The 22,254-nt window shown below is 36.8% G+C and overlaps 1 protein-coding gene across 30 annotated transcripts in view; it reads left to right on the forward strand.

Moving 5' to 3' along the window:
* The window catches only part of Nrxn1 (neurexin 1), a 1,082,053-nt gene that overhangs the window by 735,408 nt on the left and 324,391 nt on the right, over positions 1-22,254 (forward strand). For all 30 annotated transcript variants that reach the window (XM_041630237.1, XM_041630235.1, XM_041630239.1 and 27 more), the window contains one exon: positions 13,223-13,404. In XM_041630237.1, coding sequence (XP_041486171.1) covers positions 13,223-13,404 — 182 coding nt within the window. The remainder of the gene's footprint in view (positions 1-13,222; positions 13,405-22,254) is intronic.

Here is a 22,254-nt window from a genome sequence, read left to right on the forward strand (position 1 = left end):
TGTCTAGGTTCTCCAGGGTTGTGGACTGTAGTCTGGTTTTTCTTTGCTCTATGTCTAAAAACCACTTATGAGTGAATAAATATTATATTTATCTTTCTGGGTCTGGGTTACCTCACTCAGTATGGTGTTTCCTAGATCCTTTCTCACTGTTAAAGTCTATTAGTTTATGTCATTATAATTTATTCTTTTACTGACTCTGACCTTTTGAAGGGTCTCCTTGCCTCAGTTCCTTCTCTTTGTCCCATTTCTGCCTAGAAGTCATAATAATCTGGCCAAAAAATTCAGAACTGATTATGTCATTTCTCCACTTAGATTAACTGACTTCGATTCATTTGGATTTAATATAAATATTATACTTCTTAATATGAGTCTTTTGTGACATGCTGACTATTATTTGGAGTGAGCATGAACAGAAATTTGTAATGCTTTTAAACTTGGTAACTGCTTGGTAACAAATGAGGACAGAACATTGCTATTGTGTTTATTTTCCTATCCACTTATTCTGGCATATTATTAGCTCTTTATGAGCACAAAACTCTTCAAACCATGTGTGTCTGTGTGTGTGTGTGTGTGTGTGTGTGTGCATACTTGTGTTTCTGTGGTGTGTGTGAGTGCGGCGTGCATGTGTGTGTCTGCGTGTGTGTGTGCACAGGTGTATGTATGTGTGTGTACCCTATGATGTTACAGTGGAAGCTGTCTTCTCCAGCTAAGTCCGTTCCATGTATGCTATTCAGGGATGACAGTAGAGTGAGGCTGATGGTATTTCTGACTGCAGTAGAAGAGACTTAGGAATTTAGACCTTCAAAGCTGTAATACAGCACAAGGAAGAAATGGAGGTTCAAATAGATAAAGTCATGGCTGCAATATGAAAATAAGTATTTCTTACAAAGAATAAATGGCATAAAAATAAAAACTCTTGAAAATATCTGCAAATTTGGTATTATTTGGGAAAAAATGGAAGCATTTTTGTGGGGTAAGAAATGTAAGAGTGTGCTTTACTTCTCTCCATTTCTAAATGTTCCCTTTAATCTTGATAATTTTAAATACTTTTTTGCGTAATAATAAACAAGCTACCAGCACAGGTTTAGATATTGTTTGTTTTGTTTTGAAATAGTTTGAATTCCAGAAGAGTTCTTTCAGAACATTCCTCAAAGAAAAGGCAAGTCCTTGACTTTTACCCCATTTGTCTGGTTATTTTACTTATCTGCTTCCACTGTGGTATTGATTTTCCAAAATTTCCCCTTCTCTCAGAGGAGAAAGTGATATTTTATTTCTTGATATACATACTTTTATTATACACATTTTATGCATAGACAGCTTAGTTTGCATATCAATTTTTAGTACACGCATGCTAAGCTTGAAAGCTTATAAATGTATATAATTACTTAAATATATGCAAAAATTTGCTCCAAAGATGCATGTGAGAATATAAACAAAATATTAAAACTTTTTGTTTCTTCCAAATTTAATACTGGGGAAAAAAAAGTCAACCAAGGAAGTTTTGTTTGGCTTAATACCTTCTTTTCTCTCTTTTCTAAGTATTTTTAATTTATAGCATTGTATTCATGTTTTCTAAATTATATTTCATTTCAAGACAATGAAAAACAGTTGTTGACATAGAATTTTTAATTTGAGGCACAACACTCAGTCAATTTCCCAATAATATGTTTTTTTTTGTTGTATGTATAGTGCAGAGATACTCAATCCTAAAACATCTAATGAAAATAAAATCATCTTCAAAATATTCTTGACTGTTACGTATTTTATTTACCACATCAATGTTGTTATCTGCGAAGTGCATGTTATAGAACTCCAGCAAGGAATAACAAAATATTTTCCTCATTGTCAAGACAATTATTTGGAAAAACAAATAATATATTGGGCAAGGTAATGCATGTCTATAATCCACGTACTTGAAGGAAGAGGCAGCAGGGGGTTTAGTTTGGGACCAGCCTGAGCCACACAGAAAGAACTTTTCTTTAAATTAAAACCAGAAGAATGTGAACCACATGTAACATGTGTACGATGTGCTTTACTCATAACTATTGGGTAGAAATGGAAAGAGAAGACCGTCCTGCAATAAAATCACTGCTCTCTACTTTCCTTGTCTCTGATTGAGGCCATTTGCCACTCCAATTGTAGAGACAGTGGCAGATCTGAGAACCTGCTGAGCAATGACTGAGAATCAGGGAAGCCGGACTTTAATTAACACACCAATTTCTCAAGACAGGGCAAAGAGAGGTTCTAGGCTGAGTAAAAGTCTGATATAGAGAAACAGTTCATGTTTTATTTGACAATGGATGAGTGGGAATTTGTCTCCTACTCTATTTGTTTTCTTTTTTAATTAAGGCCATGATTAGGACACTGGAGATGAGTGACTTAGCTTGTAAATAGGAACGTAATGTAGTCAGAGACTGTTTAACAGGCAACCTGGCTGCCATCTTTAGATTCCACCAGCCATAGCCAGCCCATACAATACAAAGTTCTGACCCACAACTGGCTTGTCCTCAAAGATAAACAAAATCAAAGCAGGGCAGAACTCTGCTGAGGCAATATGGAGAGTTACATTTCTTGCTGTTCTCTCTTGTTGACTGTTCCAATTTTATTTAACATTTTGATTTTTTTGGAAGATATCATTGAACAAAAATCCACTAAACTCCCAGTTGTCACTTTACATTCTTTGGTAAAGTAAGACTTTTTTTGTTTGTTTGTTTGTTAATATTAAGTCCAGATTAGGAAAGACCTTCCTGTACTAAATTTAACTTCCTTAATGGGGCTTATTTTGAGGCAATAATATAATTAATGGGTCATGAGTATCAAAAGTAACTTTCATTCAATGAGCTAAACAGGCAAGAAAAATAATTGTAGAGAGAAACGAACTCAGCATCTCAGAAGGAAAATGCTGGAGAGCTAGTAAGAAACCTCAGGATAAGCCAGTGGGAAAATATGAAAGAATGTTGGTGGTGATAACATGTTCCGTATTACATAACTACTAGGCCTCATGTTTACAAAATGCCTCAAGAATCAGTTGTTTACTTACAGGGAGACTAGGGGATCTTTCTTGATGATTAGTGTAATGGATTAAAGTAAAATACTACAGGCTTCCTCAAATCTGAGCCATGGCATAAATATAATGATAAAAGTAAAAATGCTGTGGATCCCAAAGTGGCTGCGGCAGGCAGTGGGCCATGAGACCTCAGCATAGTGGTGTCAGGCAGTAGGCAACAGGTCCTGAGAGCAGCCAGTCCCAGGCAGGGACGGCACAGTTCCCCAAATGGCTGCAGTGGGCCACGAGTGGCAGTGAGTTGCAGGTAGGGAGCTTCATGGTGGAAGAGAGATATGGGCAGCCAGTCCCATGAGGAGAGACAGATGGATGGACATGCCACAAGATCAGGCTGCAGGTCTCTGAAGGTGGCTGGTCCCAGGGTGGGTGAGAGACAGACAGATAGGCACACCATGCAGAGTGAGGTTAAATATTTATTTAGTGGGTTATGGAGGGGAAAGAGAAGAAGGGGAGAAGAGCAGAGAGAGAGAGGCACAAAAAGAAAGAGAGAGAGAAACAGAAAGGGGGAAGGGGAGAAGTGGGGAGAAGGAAGAGACAGAATCTGCCTCTTTGAGAGGGAAATGGGTGGGGGGAAGGGTCTCGGACTGGAAACTGAAGATCAGGTTGCCACAGTGGATGGGGAGGGAGGAGGAGGGAGTGGTCATGGCTTGTCTCATGGGACAGAGCAGACCATACAATAAGGATTATTTTTTTTTTTAAAGCTGTCTCTTAGTACTTGGAAAAGACTTTCCCAAGTTTTGGAACTTAAAAGATGCTGGGTGATTTGTCTCATGTCTTTACAATTGGCAGCTTGCTAAATAGGTTCTCTGTTGTCAGCTCTGTGCCCAGTTCATCTTTTTAGGCTTAGGATTCCTAAACCACACATTGTACTTTGTTTTGCAAATATGTAACAGTTGTGTTTGAAAGGGAGAAGGACTCAGGGAATGAGGAAAGTCTTTGACAGCCCTCTGTGAGGCTAAAGGACATTTACCCTGAAAGAGTAATAGATTTTTACTAATGTCCCAAGGACGGGTCTTGATAGGAAATTTTCAGTTACTTTGTGATTATGAGTAAATAATTTCATTGGTGAAGATACCATTTCTTTTTGAGTCTAAGAGATAATTACAGCTTTTCTATTAAACTTGTTTGCCTGTATTGAAGATAAAGCCACCAGGGGGGATGTTTTGTAGTTTTGTTTTAAAAGCTATGTAAGCACTTTTACTATAAAAATGGGACCCAGATGACCGGGCATTGGTGCACACGCCTTTAATTCCAGCAATTGGGAGGCAGATGCAGGCGGATCTCTGTGAGTTCGAGACCAGCCTGGTCTACAAGAGCTAGTTCCAGGACAGGCTACAAAACCACAGAGAAACCCTGTCTCGGAAAACCAAAAAAAAAAAAAAAAAAAAAAAAAAAAAAAAAAAAAAAAAATGGGACCCAGAAATATACAGGTCTATCCAAAATATATGGTGGTTTTTCTAACAATGGGTCTATTTTGATGGTCATAGTTTCGGGAGCTGGAATATCCAAAATGTTGCCTCCTCCCCTGAACCTCAGAGAGAAGAAAAGAGTAAATAGTATCAAGCCAGTGGGCAGCCACTTTAGGGCCTGAACTGGGAGAATTGGCCAGAATTTCTGTCCATGTATCATTGGTCACCACCATGTCACATGAAACTCCTTCAGCTTGCCATGGAGAATGGGAAGTTGAGGCTCAACCAGGACAGTAGCCCTACTAATCCCGGAGTGTTCTTACTAAAGCAAGTGCTGCATAGCCACAAACACTGGCCCTCTCTGCTCCAGAAATAAATGAAGAGAGCATTCAAGATAGTAGAAACTTCTTATAAGGGGAAAACAGCATAATCCCCAAAAGTTCAGTATGTAAGGGATTATCAAAGTACCAGAACTTAGTCAAATGAGTGAAACGCTCCCATGTTCTTACGTTCTCTCTCTTTATTAAAACTTCCTAGAAAATAATTCTTTTGTTGGTATACAAACTAACTTGCATTGAAAGTCCATGGAACCACCCACTTATTATCTTAATGCCAGATATGTTTCATCAATAACTGCACTTGGTACAAGGCACTGCATATTGTTGGATTTTCAGAGAGCTTTCTGTGTCGTGGTTTAATTCTTGCAAATTGCTTGCCAATTTAAAGTGAGCTGCATCTAAATAGTAAGTAATTGCTTATGATAATGAGTGCAAACTAATTTGCTAGAATATGTTAATATTCACAAAGCACTTTTATACTGCCTGCTGTTCCAAAAATGCTGCTCTCTTGTTTAAGTGTAGCTTGTGGTGCTATTGTCAAACATCTGACTGAAGCCATCACTTCAGAAGCATTTATGCAAACCTCATATATGGTGATGGCCTCTGTACTGTAAAGAAGGTACAGAAAGTCATGTCATCTTTGATGAATGATTTGAAATATTTCAGTAAGAGAACTGATGCCTTAATAATTAATTCTAATTATTGATTGATGGCAGTAAGCTTACTACACTGGGTTCAAAATGGCCCCTCTTTCCCATAAGAGTCATAAAACATAATTTAAATAACATCACAGACAGATAGTATCCAAACTTAATTTAAATACAATAGCTAATTTTAAATGAATTCTGTATTTTCAAATGCCTGAAAATCCAAGTACTTAAGTATGAAGCCTACTTCACCTGCCCCTCGTTCTGGGTGACCTCCTCAACTGTGTCCACAGATGCTTCTTGAAGACTAGATTTTAAAGACCTGTATTTCAAACTGAGGGTCTTCTGAGCTCAGAGCCAAAGTTCAACAATCTGAGGTGGGAGTGGAGCCAGCTTATAGTTTAGTCTAGAAAAATAGAATATCGAGGACCTAATACAAAAAAAAAAAACGTGTTTGATTTTCACTTGCTTCAGATCTTCATTGTCAGTAGAATGTTCCAGTCATTCTAACTTTAAAAGTCTGCCACATGTACCCCTGTATTTTCACATCAATGGTGGAAGGCAAAGGTCTCCAAAGAGCAACTGTTAAACGAAGACAATAAAAAAAGCTGTCACTGTCAAAATTCATTTCCTTTGTTGAATTCCATGGGCTAAAGAGTTTTGTTGTTGTTGTTCGGTTGGTTCAGTTTTACATTTTATAAATACCGACATTTGCTTGTCTTAATAAGTGGCTCAACATCCCCTTTCTTTGCTTCTTGTAATTAACCTACAAAAGTAGATGGTATTGCATACAGAGGGTTGAGCTTTATGCCCCTCGTAATCTTCATAGGCTGTTTCAGAGCATAAGCTGAAAATAAACCAACTGAGTTACAGATATTTTACTTTTGCTAATGTACCTACTATGGTTATTTTTTTTTCTCCTGAGTGTAAATTAATGCTTAAAAAGTGAGAACTTGTTTACTTTCTTATGCAGCTGGCGGGAAATCTCTGTGATAAACAGATAAACTATGACCAAAATTCTTTTAGATACAATCTCTTTCTTGGGACATTAATATCACGTTTTCCTGTTTTTGAAGTTATCTGACTCCCAGTTAATGGAAATTTGCATTTTGTAGAATTTTTAATATGATTTCATGCTAGCATTTTTAATACTGTCCTTGAATAGTCTTGACTCCAACTCTCGGACTTTAATGTGTGTTTACCTAGGGATTTAATGCAGGAGACAGAGATAAGACAATATTCTTAAACAGCACGGATTTCTTCCGTTTCAAAATGTGGTTTACCATTTATTTGAGTGAATATACTCCCTGTATCTGAAAAGGTTCTGTGTGTCATTTCTGTTTTTTTTTTTTAAGAAAATATGATCCTAAAATTCATGCTTCTTCTTCCAGAACCTTGTTAAATAATGCCTTTTCCAAAAGAATTTGAGGTTCTTTTGAGAGGTCAGTGGATTCTTTAAGGTGCTTTATACATAGAATATTTAAAGTTGCCCTAACAAAGAGTCTTTTCTTAACATGATATGTCATGGGTTAATCATTGAAATTTTTGAAAGGACTAACAATTAGAGAAAAAGTTGGCAAATCTGATATTGATTTATGTTAATTTTTTATTATTTATATGGAAGGGGCCAAATCAATAAAGATGTATTCTTACTACTGAATTTGAAATTTGAAATGGAAAGTGATACAGTGTAACTATGACTCCAAGAATGATTGAATGTTGACAGAGATTTCATAAAGATGGTACATCCTTGTCTATCACTGTCAGAGCACAGCATGCTGCTTTGTTGCCTTTGTGTTCTCTGTCACCATAAGCATGTTAGGGCTACTATCTCTGCATTATGTCAAACAATGTCTTTCAGAGCTGGAGAAACATCTCAGTGGGCAAGAGCACTTGCTGCCCGTGCAGAGAACTCGGTCACAATTCCTAGCACTTACATGGCAGCTCTCAACCATCTGCTAAGTGAATGAGTAAATGGATGAGTGAATATCTGGTTTATTGGTTGAAATGACCTCAGATTCGGCTGCTTTGCTTAGGCAATTTCTCTTTTAACATAATTTTCAGAACATTCACAATTAAAGTTTGAATTGAGTAAATGGGAGGGTATCACTGTATGCAAAAAAAAAGCTTCTGGTGACTTTATTTTTAAGAATTTGCTGGAAGATGGCACAGTTTAGTTAATATTTTTAAAAGTAATATTTTTTCTTAAATAACCTAATGGTGTGATTTCTTCTCTTCCTATCCATTTTGCTTATAGCTATAACACAAATTGATCACTGAAATACTTGCCAGAGACATCAGGTTAAAAGAGCCTAGTTTCAGAAAGGAAAACATAAACATTTGTTGTTCCCAGGGTTGCGAGTTTTATGATTACTTTGCTTTATTTTGTTTTCAGTTCTAGATCATTTGTTTTTATTCTCAGTCATGGTTAAGACCAAGACACTCAAAAAAGTTCCTTGACTCTGAGTTTGAGCTTGGAAAAAGTTTGTCTCACGCCACAGTTCAAACTGTAGAACATAAGTATTCCTAGATGGGATATTATCTAAATGACATGTTCAAGAAGAAAATAACAAGTACCTTTGAGAGCAAATTGGTTGCTCTAAGCTTCGTAGCACAGGTCAGTAATTCTAGCTAGGTAGGAGGCTAAGACAACAAGATCATGGGTTCAAGGCCAGAGTAGTCTTCAGAGTGAATACAAGACAGCCTGAGCAACTTAGTCTAACTCTGTCTCACAATATAACGTGAAAACAAAACTGGGAATATAGTGTGGTGTGAAGGCCCTTGCCTAGCGTATCCAAGGCTCAATCCTCGGTATGTTCAAAACACATGAGGATATTGCAAAACAGTGCCAAATGATCTGCTACTGCATAGATATTCTAAACGAGCATTTCCTGGCTTGAATATTCAACCATGTGTCCAACCTCAACTTGAGAGTATATGTTTATGTGCACATATAATAGTATATGTACAGACATATAATTTGTATTTATTGTTTATGTTACAGTTTTAAGGAAACCCTTAACTGAGGTTTCACCGTCATCTCCTTTGCATCCCAAAATAGTTTTTAGTTTTTAGAATCCATTGCCTTATAATGCAGAGAAAACCAAGATGACTACTCAAATGAATTCTCTTGATAGGGTAGTCTTGGCTTTATAAAGTACAATTGAACACCATTTATGCATCCCTCTGTTTGAAATGTCTAAATTGTACAATGAGTCTTTTCTGAGTTCTAATTAAAAGCCTTACTGTTCTTGAAATTGTAGAGATGTCCATAGTTAACACCCTAGACAACGTAGCTCTTGGTGACTTTCCTGAGTGCATGTCATGGTTGTAAAGAAGAATAACTCACAGACCTATTTACACTCCACAATATTACTTTATGCCTTTCAGAGGAACACACTTACATCACGGAAGTAAATGTTCATAAATGCCAAATTGTAAAATGTATGTATGCTACATTTGTGAACACATGCTTCTTTCAACAACATAGTGTTTCTGTGACAGCCAGTTCAAATGAACATATAGAATATTTATTCGAAAATCCTTTTTATTAGACAAATGTTTTAAGTTAATAGCAAGGCAAAGTTTCTTTATGACTTTATTGAAATGCATAATTGCTATTTGAATTATCTGGGATAAATGACTCCTGACTTCATACACATCATGGTAGCTCCCCTCCTGTTTGTTTGCTTGGTAGTTTTGTTTGATGGAAACTTCTTACTGAGTAAGCACACATCATTCTTATTTTGAGATAGTGCTTGTTTGGGGTAGAGCTGAAGCTTGCGGGAGCTGGCTCACTGGATTACTTGTCTCATTTGTAGGATCAAGTTTCTGACTGGCATTTGAGCTGTGTGTCTGCACTCTCTCTGCTGTACCTCTTGAGGGAATTCCAGTGCATGAGCCGAGAGGTTCTTCATGGCATTCACAGCTAACACTAAATTTAAAGAAATCCAACAACTTATTTTCTTAATGTTCAATAGTTCCCGTTGATTTTACAACTCAAAGTTCTGAAAGTACATACAACTGCCCATTTATGACAGGCTAATAACTCTGTCCAACCTAAATATGACACAGAGCTACCCAAGTAAGACCTTCATTATTAGGGGATTGTTTACTTTGGGTAGGTGTCTGGGACCAGTAGCTAACAATTTTACGTACCTGACTCTTTTTTACTCTTTTTCCATATTGAAGGACCAATTACCCTCTTTTGCTTTCTAGTCTGTTCATAAAAATGGAGTAAACGTGTTCATTGTCCCAAGTGTACCTTAGATACTTTAAGTATTTTCTAATGTAACGCAATCTTGCCTAAGCTTTTTATTCTTAAAAAAAGTTCGGTTTTGAAAACCCAGTAGTACTTTGATTTCATCATGTAATTTGTGTGAGCATGAATACTTTTACAATTATTTGGGAAGAGAATGATCTGTAATTATATGTTATATTGTTTTGTTTGTTTGTTTTTGTTTTGTTTGTGAGACAAGGTTTCTCTGTGTAGTTTTGGAGCCTGTCCTGAAGCTCACTCTGTAGACCAAGCTGGCCTCAAATTACAGAGATCTGCCTGCCCTTGCCTCTTGAATACTGGGATTAAAGGCATGTGCCACCACTGAATGGCCTATGTTATTGTTTTTTTGTATTGCATGTTTCACAATTTAGTGACTTTAGAGTTATTCTTAGACTCGTTGGGTCTAGGTTTTTCATTTCAAAGAATAAGTTCCATATGTTAAAAATTCTCAACAAATTTAAATTAAGCAATAACATATTAACATGCCTATAGGAAGAATAAAAGCTGTCATTTATTATTGTTTTAATTTTCATCTGACACCCTGGGAACTTTCTCTGGATAAAGCATTAAACTGCTGTTACATTTAATGGAAACATAATGACCCAAATATTTCAAGTTGCTTACAGAATTATAGGCCTTCAAACAAGAACCTTTTATTCATGTACTTGTGAGTTAGAAGCTAATCTTTTCAGAAGTTAATTGTATTATTGTGTGTGTAGCAAGGATCTGGAGCAACCAATAATCAAACAGTCCTGTGATTGCTGATTGGATTTCTTTTTCAGAGAGTTTTAGTAAATTTGGGGGATTCTATGAGCCTTGATGAAATAAAGTGAAAATGCTTCAGGAGGGGAAAGTTGAGAAAAGAGAGTAGGCAGGAAGAGAGTGTTCGCCATGCAAACAACCATAAAACAAAAAAAGAAAAAGAAAAGAAAAGAAAGGAAGGGAGAGAGAGAGAGAGAGAGAGAGAGAGAGAGAGAGAGAGAGAGAGAACAGTATTGTAATTAAAGCCACATATTCTAGAAGCTGGGTTATAACTAGCTTTCCACTTAACCAAATGTTTGATTTTAGGAAAGAAGCTAATTGTTATAACTAAACTTCTTCAAATATAACAAAAAGACTTCAGTTTGTATGGGAGGAATGAAAAAACAGTTATGAAAATGATTTTTAAAAGTTTATTTTAGCCAGGTATGATAGCTCATGCTATGATACTAACACTTGGGAGGTAGAGGCAAGAGTTTGGAGCCAACCTGAGTAAAATCTTGTCTCAAAATAAAACAATAACAATGAAATAAACACATAAATAAGTAGTAAATAAATAAATATAAATGTTGCATCAGGAAGTGTAAGCTGGTGTTATTTGCAACTTGGCTTCAATTGAATAATTCTGAAAGAGAACATCAAAATTCATAATTTAATTCTGAAATTTACCTCTATTTTGCAACATTCCTTATTTCATGTGAAATAATATTCATATACATTCAAGAACAAAGTGAATTAAAAAGGGAAAATAAATATTGTCTACACTAGTTATGGTTATATTATGTTATAGCATCTTCTTCTAATATTCCATTTTTATTGACATTCTTTACTGAGACAGTTAAAAAATTCTTAATAATCTCAAAAAATACCAAATAGCAAGTTGAAAACAGAACAATAGGCCTTACAAACTGCTTGCTTAGAAATATTAGTGAACATGAACTTCTGGGGAGAGAGATATAAAAGGTGTATTAGTAACTTCTCTCATCGCTATGACAAAGCACAATCAGCTTAAGGAATGCTTGCAGTATGACCTTATAGTCCATCAAGGGTGGGGATGCCAAGCCAGAGGCAGCTGTTGACATTTGCCTATGCTGGATCAGGAAACCAAGGGTTGACAGGAAGTGGAGGTAGGTTGTGAAACCTCAGAGACCATAGCTTCACTTCTTCTAGCAAAAATACATTCTAAAGGTTCCACAACCTTTCAAAATGGTGTTTCTCCCTGGGGACCAAATTTTCAAATCCATGAGACAATGGGAAATGTTTCACATTCAAACCCCACCTAATAACTGTTTCCCATTAGCCCTCCCTCCATTCTTCCCTCCTTCCCTTCCCTCCCTGCCTCCTCCTCTCTTCTCTTTTCTCCTGTCTCACTGGAGATTGAATATATTGCTTTGCATTTGCTGGGTGAGAACTCTACCATGAAACTCCTCAGACTTTTCTAAGATTGGATCTTACTAAGTTGACCAGGTGAAGTGTGAGGTGTGAATTGAGTCTGTGGTCCAGGTAGTCCTTGAACTTGTGATTTCTTTTTCTATTCAGTTTCACTAGTAGTTGGAAACATAGGCAGATACCTTCAGATTCACCTTTATTCAGATTCTCTCTCTCTCTCTCTCTCTCTCTCTCTCTCTCTCTCTCTCTCCTTCCTTGGATTTTTTTTTGTTTTTTTATGGATTTTTTTTTTGGCCTTCATGTATGCATGAGTGCTACATATATGTCTGGTGCCTTCAGAATTCAGAAGAGAGCATTGGTCTTCCAGGAGCTGGAGTTATGGATTGTTATGAGCCATCATGAGGGTTCTAGGACTAGAACTTGGGTTCTCCACAAGAGCAACAAGTGCACTAAGACATCTTTTCTGTCTCTTTCTTTTCTTTTACATATTTTTCTTCTGTTATCTCTTCCAAATCTTCCTTGTGATCGATGAGAGACATGCTAGCAGTTAAATGGGACTCCCGTGCATTGAAACACTCTCTTTATGTGAACTTGATAATGCCCGCCATCTTCATCCTGTAGTACAATCTTAACACCCATGACTGAGAGGATATATTATTCTCCATGCTGTAAGAGCAATGTTCACCTAGAGGAAGTGAAGGAGATGGGGGAATCTCTAGGATGCTGTGCTATTTCATAGCCACCAGATGCTACCCGTTAAGACCTGACTTCCATGGTAGCATGTGTTATATGTATTTGTTGACGGGACTTCTGGGGTTAATAACTGTTGATACATAAGTTATCTCATGCCACATGTGCGGAGACCCTTTACCCATAAATGTCTGATTTGAAGTCTATTGTTGCAGGTTGTTTCCCTGTGCTGTATGACCCTGTCACTTCCGCATGCAGTCCTTGTTTTGAAAACAAGTTGATGTATGTTGCTGCTCCCTTCTCAAGCCTCCAGTCAATGTTTCCTACTAAACTATTTCTTAAAAACTGGCAGGATGAAATGAAAGCCCATTACATCCCATGCTTGTCCAATTCAATGGAGAAAACTGAAGCCTATTATTTGTTCTGGACACCTGCTGGTGGATTTAATGAGTGCATTAAACCTGAGTGACTACTCCATTTCTTTTAAGACAACTCTGTCCTCTGTCTTGAGCAAGTTTCATTGATATCTATCCTTTCCTTGCCTTAGTTTATGTATAAAGTGAACATGTTATTGCTGCATTAATACATGACATGGGAAACATAGATTTGGTGTATGGATACTAACGGACTTGTATTTTGTTTTACAGCTGGGACAACGTATATCTTTAGCAAAGGTGGTGGACAGATCACGTATAAGTGGCCTCCTAATGACCGGCCCAGCACACGAGCAGACAGGCTGGCCATAGGATTTAGCACTGTTCAGAAGGAAGCAGTGTTGGTGCGAGTGGACAGTTCCTCAGGCTTGGGTGACTATCTTGAACTGCACATAGTAAGTACTTTCTAAATAAGATTCAAAATTTGCTTTTCACCATTAACTTTATACATATCTGCATGTATGTATGTGTTTCTATATATGTTTGTATATCTATATGTGTATATCTATATAGGTATACACACTTAAATTTTTCCCAAAGTATATTGTTACAGTAAATATGAATACGGAATGTAGCTACTAAACCTCAGTGCTACTGTTATTAACATGAACTTCACAATAGGAAGAAAGTTATTTTTATTTTAAGTCTGAAGTCATGTCAATTTTTTGTTTGCAAAGACATTTGGCAGTGAATTTCTTGATCTAGGAAGATTTTCAAAGTTAATAAAGTAAGATACTGCTCAGTAGCACTGTACCATCTGGCTGGAAGCAGGGCCTGCTGTATTGGTAGCATCCAAAGATCTGGATTCGGTAGTCTTACCTCTTTTCTTGCCAGAGCAAAAATTGTCTAAAGTTACATGGTGTGGGAGGAATGAAGAAGGAAACTTTAAGGATGTGAAAATTTCAGTTGGGGTTGTGAAAATGGCAAACATCATTGTTTCTGGGGCTTTTTGCTCTAGCTTTGATAGCTGTCGGGAAAGTTCTGAGAAATGTTCCTTTTTTGTCTCAGCTCTGCTGAACGGCACATACAAATTTAGCCAGCACACAGAAAATGGTCAACAATAGCTTATGAAAGAGATGCTTTCTTTTTAGTTTCCATACCAGACTTTCAGGTTCAGACACTTTTTTTTTTTTTTTTTGCAGTCCTACTTTTAAGGAATTACCAAGTGCAGTTGTAATTCTCCATTTCTTTGGTTTCTGTATTGCTTGTGTTAAAGAATGCACAGGCTTTATCTGCTAAAAGATATTAGTATTTTTCTGTATTGCAGAATCACAAACAGGAAAATATGGCATCTTCAGAAATCTAGGTCTGGGGCATACGTCAGCAGTACAGGGCTTGTATCATATGTGCAAGACCCAGGGGTCCATCCCCAGCAACATTAAAAATGAACCAGCTAACAAAAAGTGAAGGGATTCTTGATTTAGCTAGAGTCCTCCTCTTCATGAAGTTTCACAGACATTTCATTCTCTACTGCTTCTGTTTTATACTTGAGTATTGCCGATCGTCTCAGTCTCTTGACAATGGAAATGTAATTTATTTTTTTTATGCTTACCTGGTCTATGTTCTGCCATTACCAAGTTGTAAATCTTCAAAGGACCTGTAGTAAGGTCAACATTTTCCTTGTTGGCCTTAGGCATAAGTCCTAAGATGGCTAGGAAAATAACAAATCACTATGCTACATCATCACAGATTGACAAGGTTTTAATTTGGAATGATTTTATTAATTTTTGCTTAATCTTATTCATATATTAGATTTCCAGCATTTCCAATAAGCCAGCTGAAATTTCACCTTGACCACTAGAGCTGAATTCACTGTTAGTCTTAGGGGGCAAAAGTAAATAGAAAATAACACCTCAGCATAACAATTATTGACCCATTGTAAATTTCCACTCAGAATGCACTTGTCATAAGATGGCCACCCTCGGAAAGTAATTTCAGTTGCCTTTCAGCAAATACCTAACAATCAAAATGGAAAGCATTTTTGATTTTTATAGCATCATAAATAAATGATCAGTTGAGATAAACTTCTCAGGGCAGTCAGGAATCTTGCTGCTTTAAGTAATGTCAACTTTCAAAATATATTTTCTCAGCTCTGATTTAAGAGCTTTTCCAACTCAAAAATATATATAAATTAAAAAGAAGAAAAACAAGACCTTTGTCCTTCTAAGAGAAATTACTTATTGATCTGTAGCCAATTACACTTCCATCCCGAGAAAGGTACTGCAATGATCGCCCTGAAGTGGTAGGGGCTGTTATTGAATTACTCAAACTACTACTGTTTGGTTTTTGGACAATTGGATTGGTCTACGGTGTTGACCATTTTTTCCAGTTCTGACCAACTGTAAGCTTAAGCTTTCTTAAAAGTAAAACCATGATATTTTCCATGTTTGCCCCAGTATGTGTCCTGCTGCCCATGGGCTTGTTTGCTTTTCTTTTCTACCAGATCTCCCGTTTAGGCCTTGCCAAGTCATTTATTTTAGATTCAATGCTTATCTCTACTGTGTGTGTGTGTGTGTAGGATTAGAAATCTTTAAAATTCCCTTGCCTACGGAGTCTGGCCTTAATTAAAGAATGGATATTATTGTTCTCAGTTTCCACTGTAAATCCTGAAATTCACCAAAGAAAAACCAATTTCACCATTCTGACCAAATTAAAGTAAGCTTCTATTAAAATATTAAATACTGGCCAAAATGGAATTTGGTCAGAACCACCACCTGGAAACTTTCCAGCTGAGTGGCCTCGAGGCAGGTATTGGCAGTGGTAAGAACAAAACCTGTAGGTGATCCTACCTTCCCATAAGTCTTCCTTGTTGTTTTCCAAGAACTACAACTCCCAGGATCACAGAAAGTTAACTGGCCCTTGGGCAGGTGTTATCTTTAAAGAACTACAACTTCCAGAATCTTAGGAAGTTTCCTGGTCCCTGGGCTGGTGGGGTTTACAGGTTAATTTAGGGTCTAACACCACTACTGTTATTTCAGCCATGCTCACTACTATCTAAAGCCAGGGCTAAGTCTTAGTTCAATCCAACAACAACAACAACAAAAGCCCCTCTCCCCGCATCTTGTTCATTGTCTTCACAGCAAGCCCAGCCGCTAGAGCTAAATGTCATTCATCTGGAAATGAGTCACATGCAGTTAAATGATCTCAAAGTTGGGTTTTAGTTTATTCTTCTTATTTTGCTGGTTTTAATAGTGAGCTATACCGCTAATTACTTCTTAAAACTGTACTCAGAAAAGAATAGAAAAGAAAACGTAAGGAGAAAAATGGAAATCAAGAAGGTAGAAAAGCAAGAAAAGGGGAAATCAAATAGAATAAATTTGCAAGGAGACATCTCCGAGGCTTTCCTTTTCTCTGGATGTGTGAAGCATGGGAGGTGGCCTGGCTTTCGAGACAGATTGCCCTTCAATTGATCTAATACCTCTGCCTACTCATAACTGGGATTATAGCCAGCATGCTTGGCAAGTATGCTTAATATTAATTATTAAGTTTGAGAATATTCAAGAGTTGTTTTATCTGATTATTAGGACAATTGTTGCGTTCATCCCGATTTTGCAAAATAAATTCTATTTTTTTTTTTGATGGGGGGTCAGAAAGTTAAAAGTAAAGCAAGGTGTAAAATTTTATAATATTACTATACTGTGGTTTTGTTTATGAAAAAAAATTTAAGCTGACATGTATAACAGGGGACATGTCATATCTACATAAGACATAGAAAATTTGGTTACCCATTATTCTGTCAGGAAGTTTTATGTGAACTTTCCAAGTCAGTAGCATATAAACTATGTATAGATCTCATCTAAAAATCTTGTTCTGACTTTAATTGATAGAGGCAATAAACACGAAGGTTGATTGCATCATTAAAAGATGCTCCATTCTTGCTAAAAATGTATAATAGTTTCAATTAAGCTGGCTCTAAAAGTTTGATTGGCATATAATTTCATTGAAAATTTGAATATTTGGCATGACTTATCTTCCCATTTTTCAGAGTGATCAAGTTTGATTTCACTGGAAAATGTAATTACATTTAAATTTTGATTAACTGTGAACTTAAAAAATACAACTACTTGGGAAAAGTTCACTTTGAATCAGGTGTCCCAATTTTGATAGACTGATTTCTGTTATATTAATATAAACACCATCAATGTGAGTTCAAAGTCAGGTGGATTATTGATTGTAAAGATTTATGAGAAGTTAGAGGATTGGTGAAGATTGGAGTAAAGAACCATTAAAGAACAAATAAGTTAATTAAATATTGAAAATACTGACTCACAGAGTAAAAGTAAATCTTTAACTTTCCACTTGTCAAAAAGCCCTTTATAGATGGAATGTACTGTCCATATAGCTGTGAAGATGTCATCTAGTCTCTTATTAAAAACATAGAAAAAGCATGATAATTTACAATAATTATTTTAAAGTGGACTGTATTTTAATTGATGCTAATTTATAAATATTTGATGAAGAATCTTTGGTTGTTTTAAGCATGCTTGTGGTGAAACTTCTGTTGGATGAATCACTTTTTTATCACATAGCCTTATTTTATCACGAATGCTTCTCTAGTTATTTCATATTTTTGTGACTTTCAGATAAACTTTATGATTTCATGGGATATGACTTTATAATAATGACGATAATTAATAAAATAAAGCCTTATGGAAACAAGGCTTGCTATCACTTTTTAGCCTGCCCCATAGTGTTTATTGAACATCTAGTATGTCCCAGTTTTACATTAGGCTTTGTGGATATGAATAAGTTGACATTACTTAGATAATACACATACAAGCAGTGGACAAGTCATTGTGTTTTTAAGACAAAACAATATAAAGTGATTTGCAAAGTGTTACATTATAGACATTCAAATTGGTAATGTTGAAGGCTTTGGTCCGTTAAAATATTTTCTTAAGAACAATGAGCAAAACCACTGAAATAAGATTGATTTTTGTGTGTTCCAAAATGTAAATTTTATCAGAGCTAGCATATAATATTGTCAGTATTACCACTTTCAGAAAAATCTCTTAAAGGCATCACTTTATAGGCCTTAACTGGAGGCCTCCCTTTTTATGGGAGAAAGCCAGTGTAAATGAAGGTTCATCCCTTCCGTGGGTATTAAAGGTGCCTTTGTCTAACCAGGGAAGGTGGAAGAGAGGATGAGCGAGCAGCAATCCTTGGGAGCATGAAAGTGCGCTGTGGACTCCATTAGTGAACTCTTGTACACGTATGCCTTATGTAGTTCGGCTTTGTACTTTGCTGGGGTAGAGCTGCAGTTTGAAGTCAAGCTCTTAATTGATTTTGATTTACAAATATACCTTTGATTAGCATTTTAGTATGCACTCAGAACATTGTATTTATAGTAAATATTAAAAGTCTCAAAATAACTTGTCAATATTGATTCATGCCTGACCTTTTTCATCTTTCTCTGTCTGTATCCATGTTACATGACTACAGGATGCTCCTGTTCTAACACTAAATCCAAAAACATCTTTTATAATTCAATAATTATTAATGGGTAAATACTAATATAAACAAGATAAAACACAATTATTCCCCCACAAACTTTTTCTGAATTGAAATTATGCTCTATCTGAAATGTTAAGATGCACTTACTTGTAAGAGTTTCATGTTGCTGCATAATATTTAAATTCAACCCTTGAAATCAAAATCAATAAATATTTCACATGGTTTTGTTTTCTTGGTTCTTGTAGAAATTAATTAGAACACATGTAGCCAATTTAACTATAATTTTAAAAGACTGAAATAATGGCTTTTCACCATGTGTTGAAAATGTCTTGCCATCCAAGCTGCTGAGGTATGAAGGACACAATTATCTCTGGGGAAGATATGTGAACTGGTGCCCAAATTTCTATTGGCTATGAGGCTAGCTAGTGCCAGATTGTGTTGAGGAAGAGCCAAGCTAATGGGTGCAATGCCCTCTCTTTTCTTTCTTCTTGGGAGTATCAAACTAAATTTAAAAAGTAAAGCATGGGAAAACTCTCCAAAGACATTTGTTTGTTTGTTAGTGGCCCAGTCTTACCACACATGTCCCTGTCAAATGTGAGCTTATGGAAAAATGTTAGCGCAAGGGGAACGTTTTTTCCTCCTTTTCTTTTCTTTTCTTCTTCTTTTTTTTTTGGTTTGTTGTTTTTGTGTTTAAGGTTTGTTTTTATTGCTTGGTGTGTGTGTGTGTGTGTGTGTGTGTGTGTGTGTGTGTGTGTGCATATGTGTGAGTGTATAGCAAACATGTGGAGATCAGAGAGCAACTTGCCCCTCACTGTTGACTCTAGTGTTTATTTGGGTCCAGGAGATGGAATTCAGGCCCTTGAGCTTGGAAGCAAACACTTTAGGTTGCTATTTTAGTCATCTTTGTAGTGCTATGAAGACACAGAGTGGTCTTCGCTACTTATAGAAAGAAAGATGTTATTGGGAGCTTGCTTACAGTTTCAGAGGCTGGGTTCATGACCATCATGGCATGTAGTATAGCAACATGAAGGTAGGCATGATGCTGGAATAGTAACTAAGAGTTTACATGTTGAGACACTCACCATGAGACAGAGAGAGGGGCAAACAGAAGAGGGGAGAGAGCGAAAGAGAGAGAGAGAACACAGTCATCACTTTATCACTGACTGGGACACAGCTTCTCGTAATCCTTCCTAAATAGTTGCACAAATTGGGGATCAGACATTAAATATAGGAGCCTATAGAGGACCATTCTCATTCAAAGTACCACATGTCCTTTTGATTCTTACAACTTGCATGTTTGGTTTACAGAAATTAATGCAGTTTCTTGTTTTTCTGAGCAACCAGTAGTTCCCTTTCTTGAGCTGGTCTTTTAAATTAGTCTCTATCATTTTCTCTCATCTGAAATTATGTTGTAAAGTTTAAAGAATGAGATGGAAGGCAGTGACTTCTACCAGTACTTCCACAGGCCGTGGTTATCACTTAGACGTTTGTACGGCACCACCACTTCTCAGTTGTTCCCCTATCTCCACTCTGAATACTCTCCAGTCTGTTCATATTGGTTAGTTGGTTAAATTAATTCTTTGATATCATTAGTTTCTAAATTTGCCTCCTTTTTTGTGTCAGTCCTCTATTAAAAAGAAACACAAATATACAGATGACTGCCCCTATTTCTCTCCTCTGCTTTCCCTTTCCTGAGTCCATCCACCACATCTCCCTTCCTGTTCCTCTAGTCCAATGAAATGTACTAACCCATTTTTAAAAATTGCTTTTCCTGTACTGTTTTTAATGATCTCCAAATTCTTTCTTCCTATTATTGTTTAGTAGGTGAATCTTAGTCACCAAGGCTTCTGTTCCGATGCTCAGGGTTTCCACAGTTGCCCCTGCAATATTCTCACCCCCTTGTCTAATTGGAAATGTTATGATATCATTGGAAAAGTGGGGTAAGAAGCCCAGGATATTACCTATCAGAGAGAATTTGGTCCACAGACTGCCCTTTGCTGTGATTGCTTTTCTTCCCTATGTGTGGCTTTGTAGCGAGTCTCCAGCTGCTTTATGAGTTGCCTTCAAATGCTCTGGGATTTAGCAGTGGTAAATTGCTTAACTGTTTTCTTGTGCCCAGTTTCCAACCCAAGATTATCTTGTTAGATTCTTTTAACCACTGAAAACTCCTTCCTTTCTTCTGTAATTAAATTACAGAAGAACTCTACCCCCTAGAAACTTTTCTCTAGGCTAATTTAAGATAGCATAATGGGCCACCTAAAATGCAATTTCTATTGTAGATGACTGGTTATTTTATGTAATAGTTTTCTCCATTTAACAACTTAAAACACTTTGCTTACTATACAGTTATCATGAAAAGTAATAGTTAAAAATGCCTGTGCGATGTGTGGTATGTTCATTCTTGTAATCCTGTCTGTGTTTTCCAGAGAGACATTATGAGCCACTATTAAAATATGTGCAAATAGGTTATTAAGGATGCAAGCTGTGCAAACACAATATAGATTGATAGAAAAGAAATGAAGTCACTGCTTGGGGCTTAATACCTATTTTGAGGGATGCATAGTGAATAAGAGGAATAGACAACAAGAGGATGGCTATGCTAAGCATCCGAATCTTACTGATACTGACACTGGGCCGTGCCAAATATAAACAATTTATTTTGCCCTGTAGATCAGGCTGGCCTGAAACTCACTGAGATCCACCTGCCTCTGCCTCCTGAGTGCTGGGATTAAAAGCATGTCCCACCACCACCTGGCCTGAATGATTTATTTCAGCAAAGGAAATAACCAAGGTGAATATATTAGGGAGTACTTCTGTGAACAACAGGCACCAATAAATAAACTTATAAGCTGGCAAGGAGAATTAGATACAGTTTTTATGATCCATAAAAGATTATTTTAATGGAAACATGCATGTTAGGGTCATAATATGTAACTTGTGACATCTTAGAAACTTTCTATGAGAATCAATCTATCAGAACTGAGGATTCGCTATCAAAAACACCAAGGATTTTGCCCTCCTGAACCAGTTGAAGAAGCTGTCCATTCTTCCTGCCAGATTAGCCCAGTCTGATGAGGGAATTTCTGTTGCTTTAGGAGAACAGAATACAACTAGGTTTCTATGGAGACACCTTAAATGTGCGTTCTTCCTATCAAGAAAAATAATTTCCTCCCTGGACCCATTTCATTAAATCTTCCTGCCCAATCAAAAACAGAAATATAAAATTGATAAACAAAAATATTCTTTGGTAAAGGAAATAAAATTTAGCCAAGTACGAATGATGAGGCTCTGAAGACAGATCTAAGCATTCTCAAACACTCTCTCTTGAGCTTTAGTTATCACATACCTACTGCTCACTCGTGAACACGTCCATAGTCCTGGCTTTTCTCCTTCCTCCTTTCATCCCATGTTGCTGTTTCTACCTGCTTACCCATCTGCTGCAGTTTGATCACGTCTTCTGAACTCTTGCAATAGCCTTTACAGAATTTCACTTCGTTCAAAGTACACTGAGAACCTTAGAGTTTCATTCACGTTTTGAACGTTCTATATCATTGGCTATCATATTTGCTGTTAAAACATACCTGACTAATATTATCCCCTCATCTTCAGCAGTGAAAGGCTCTTAGTTTATAATAGAAATCAGTGAGACAGTGGTACCTGTATAGTCACGCCATCTGGAATTCTGCCCAAACCCCCACTAATCTGTCCTCCCGCTGCAGGGCTGCATTTCAACTGCACCTGGCAACAAAGCCAACCAGAGAGGCCATGATTGTATATGACACTGTTTGACA

This window comes from Microtus oregoni, unplaced genomic scaffold, assembly GCF_018167655.1.
Source record: "Microtus oregoni isolate MIOR12 unplaced genomic scaffold, Mior012 000034F_ref0000314, whole genome shotgun sequence".
Lineage (NCBI taxonomy): Eukaryota > Metazoa > Chordata > Mammalia > Rodentia > Cricetidae > Microtus > Microtus oregoni.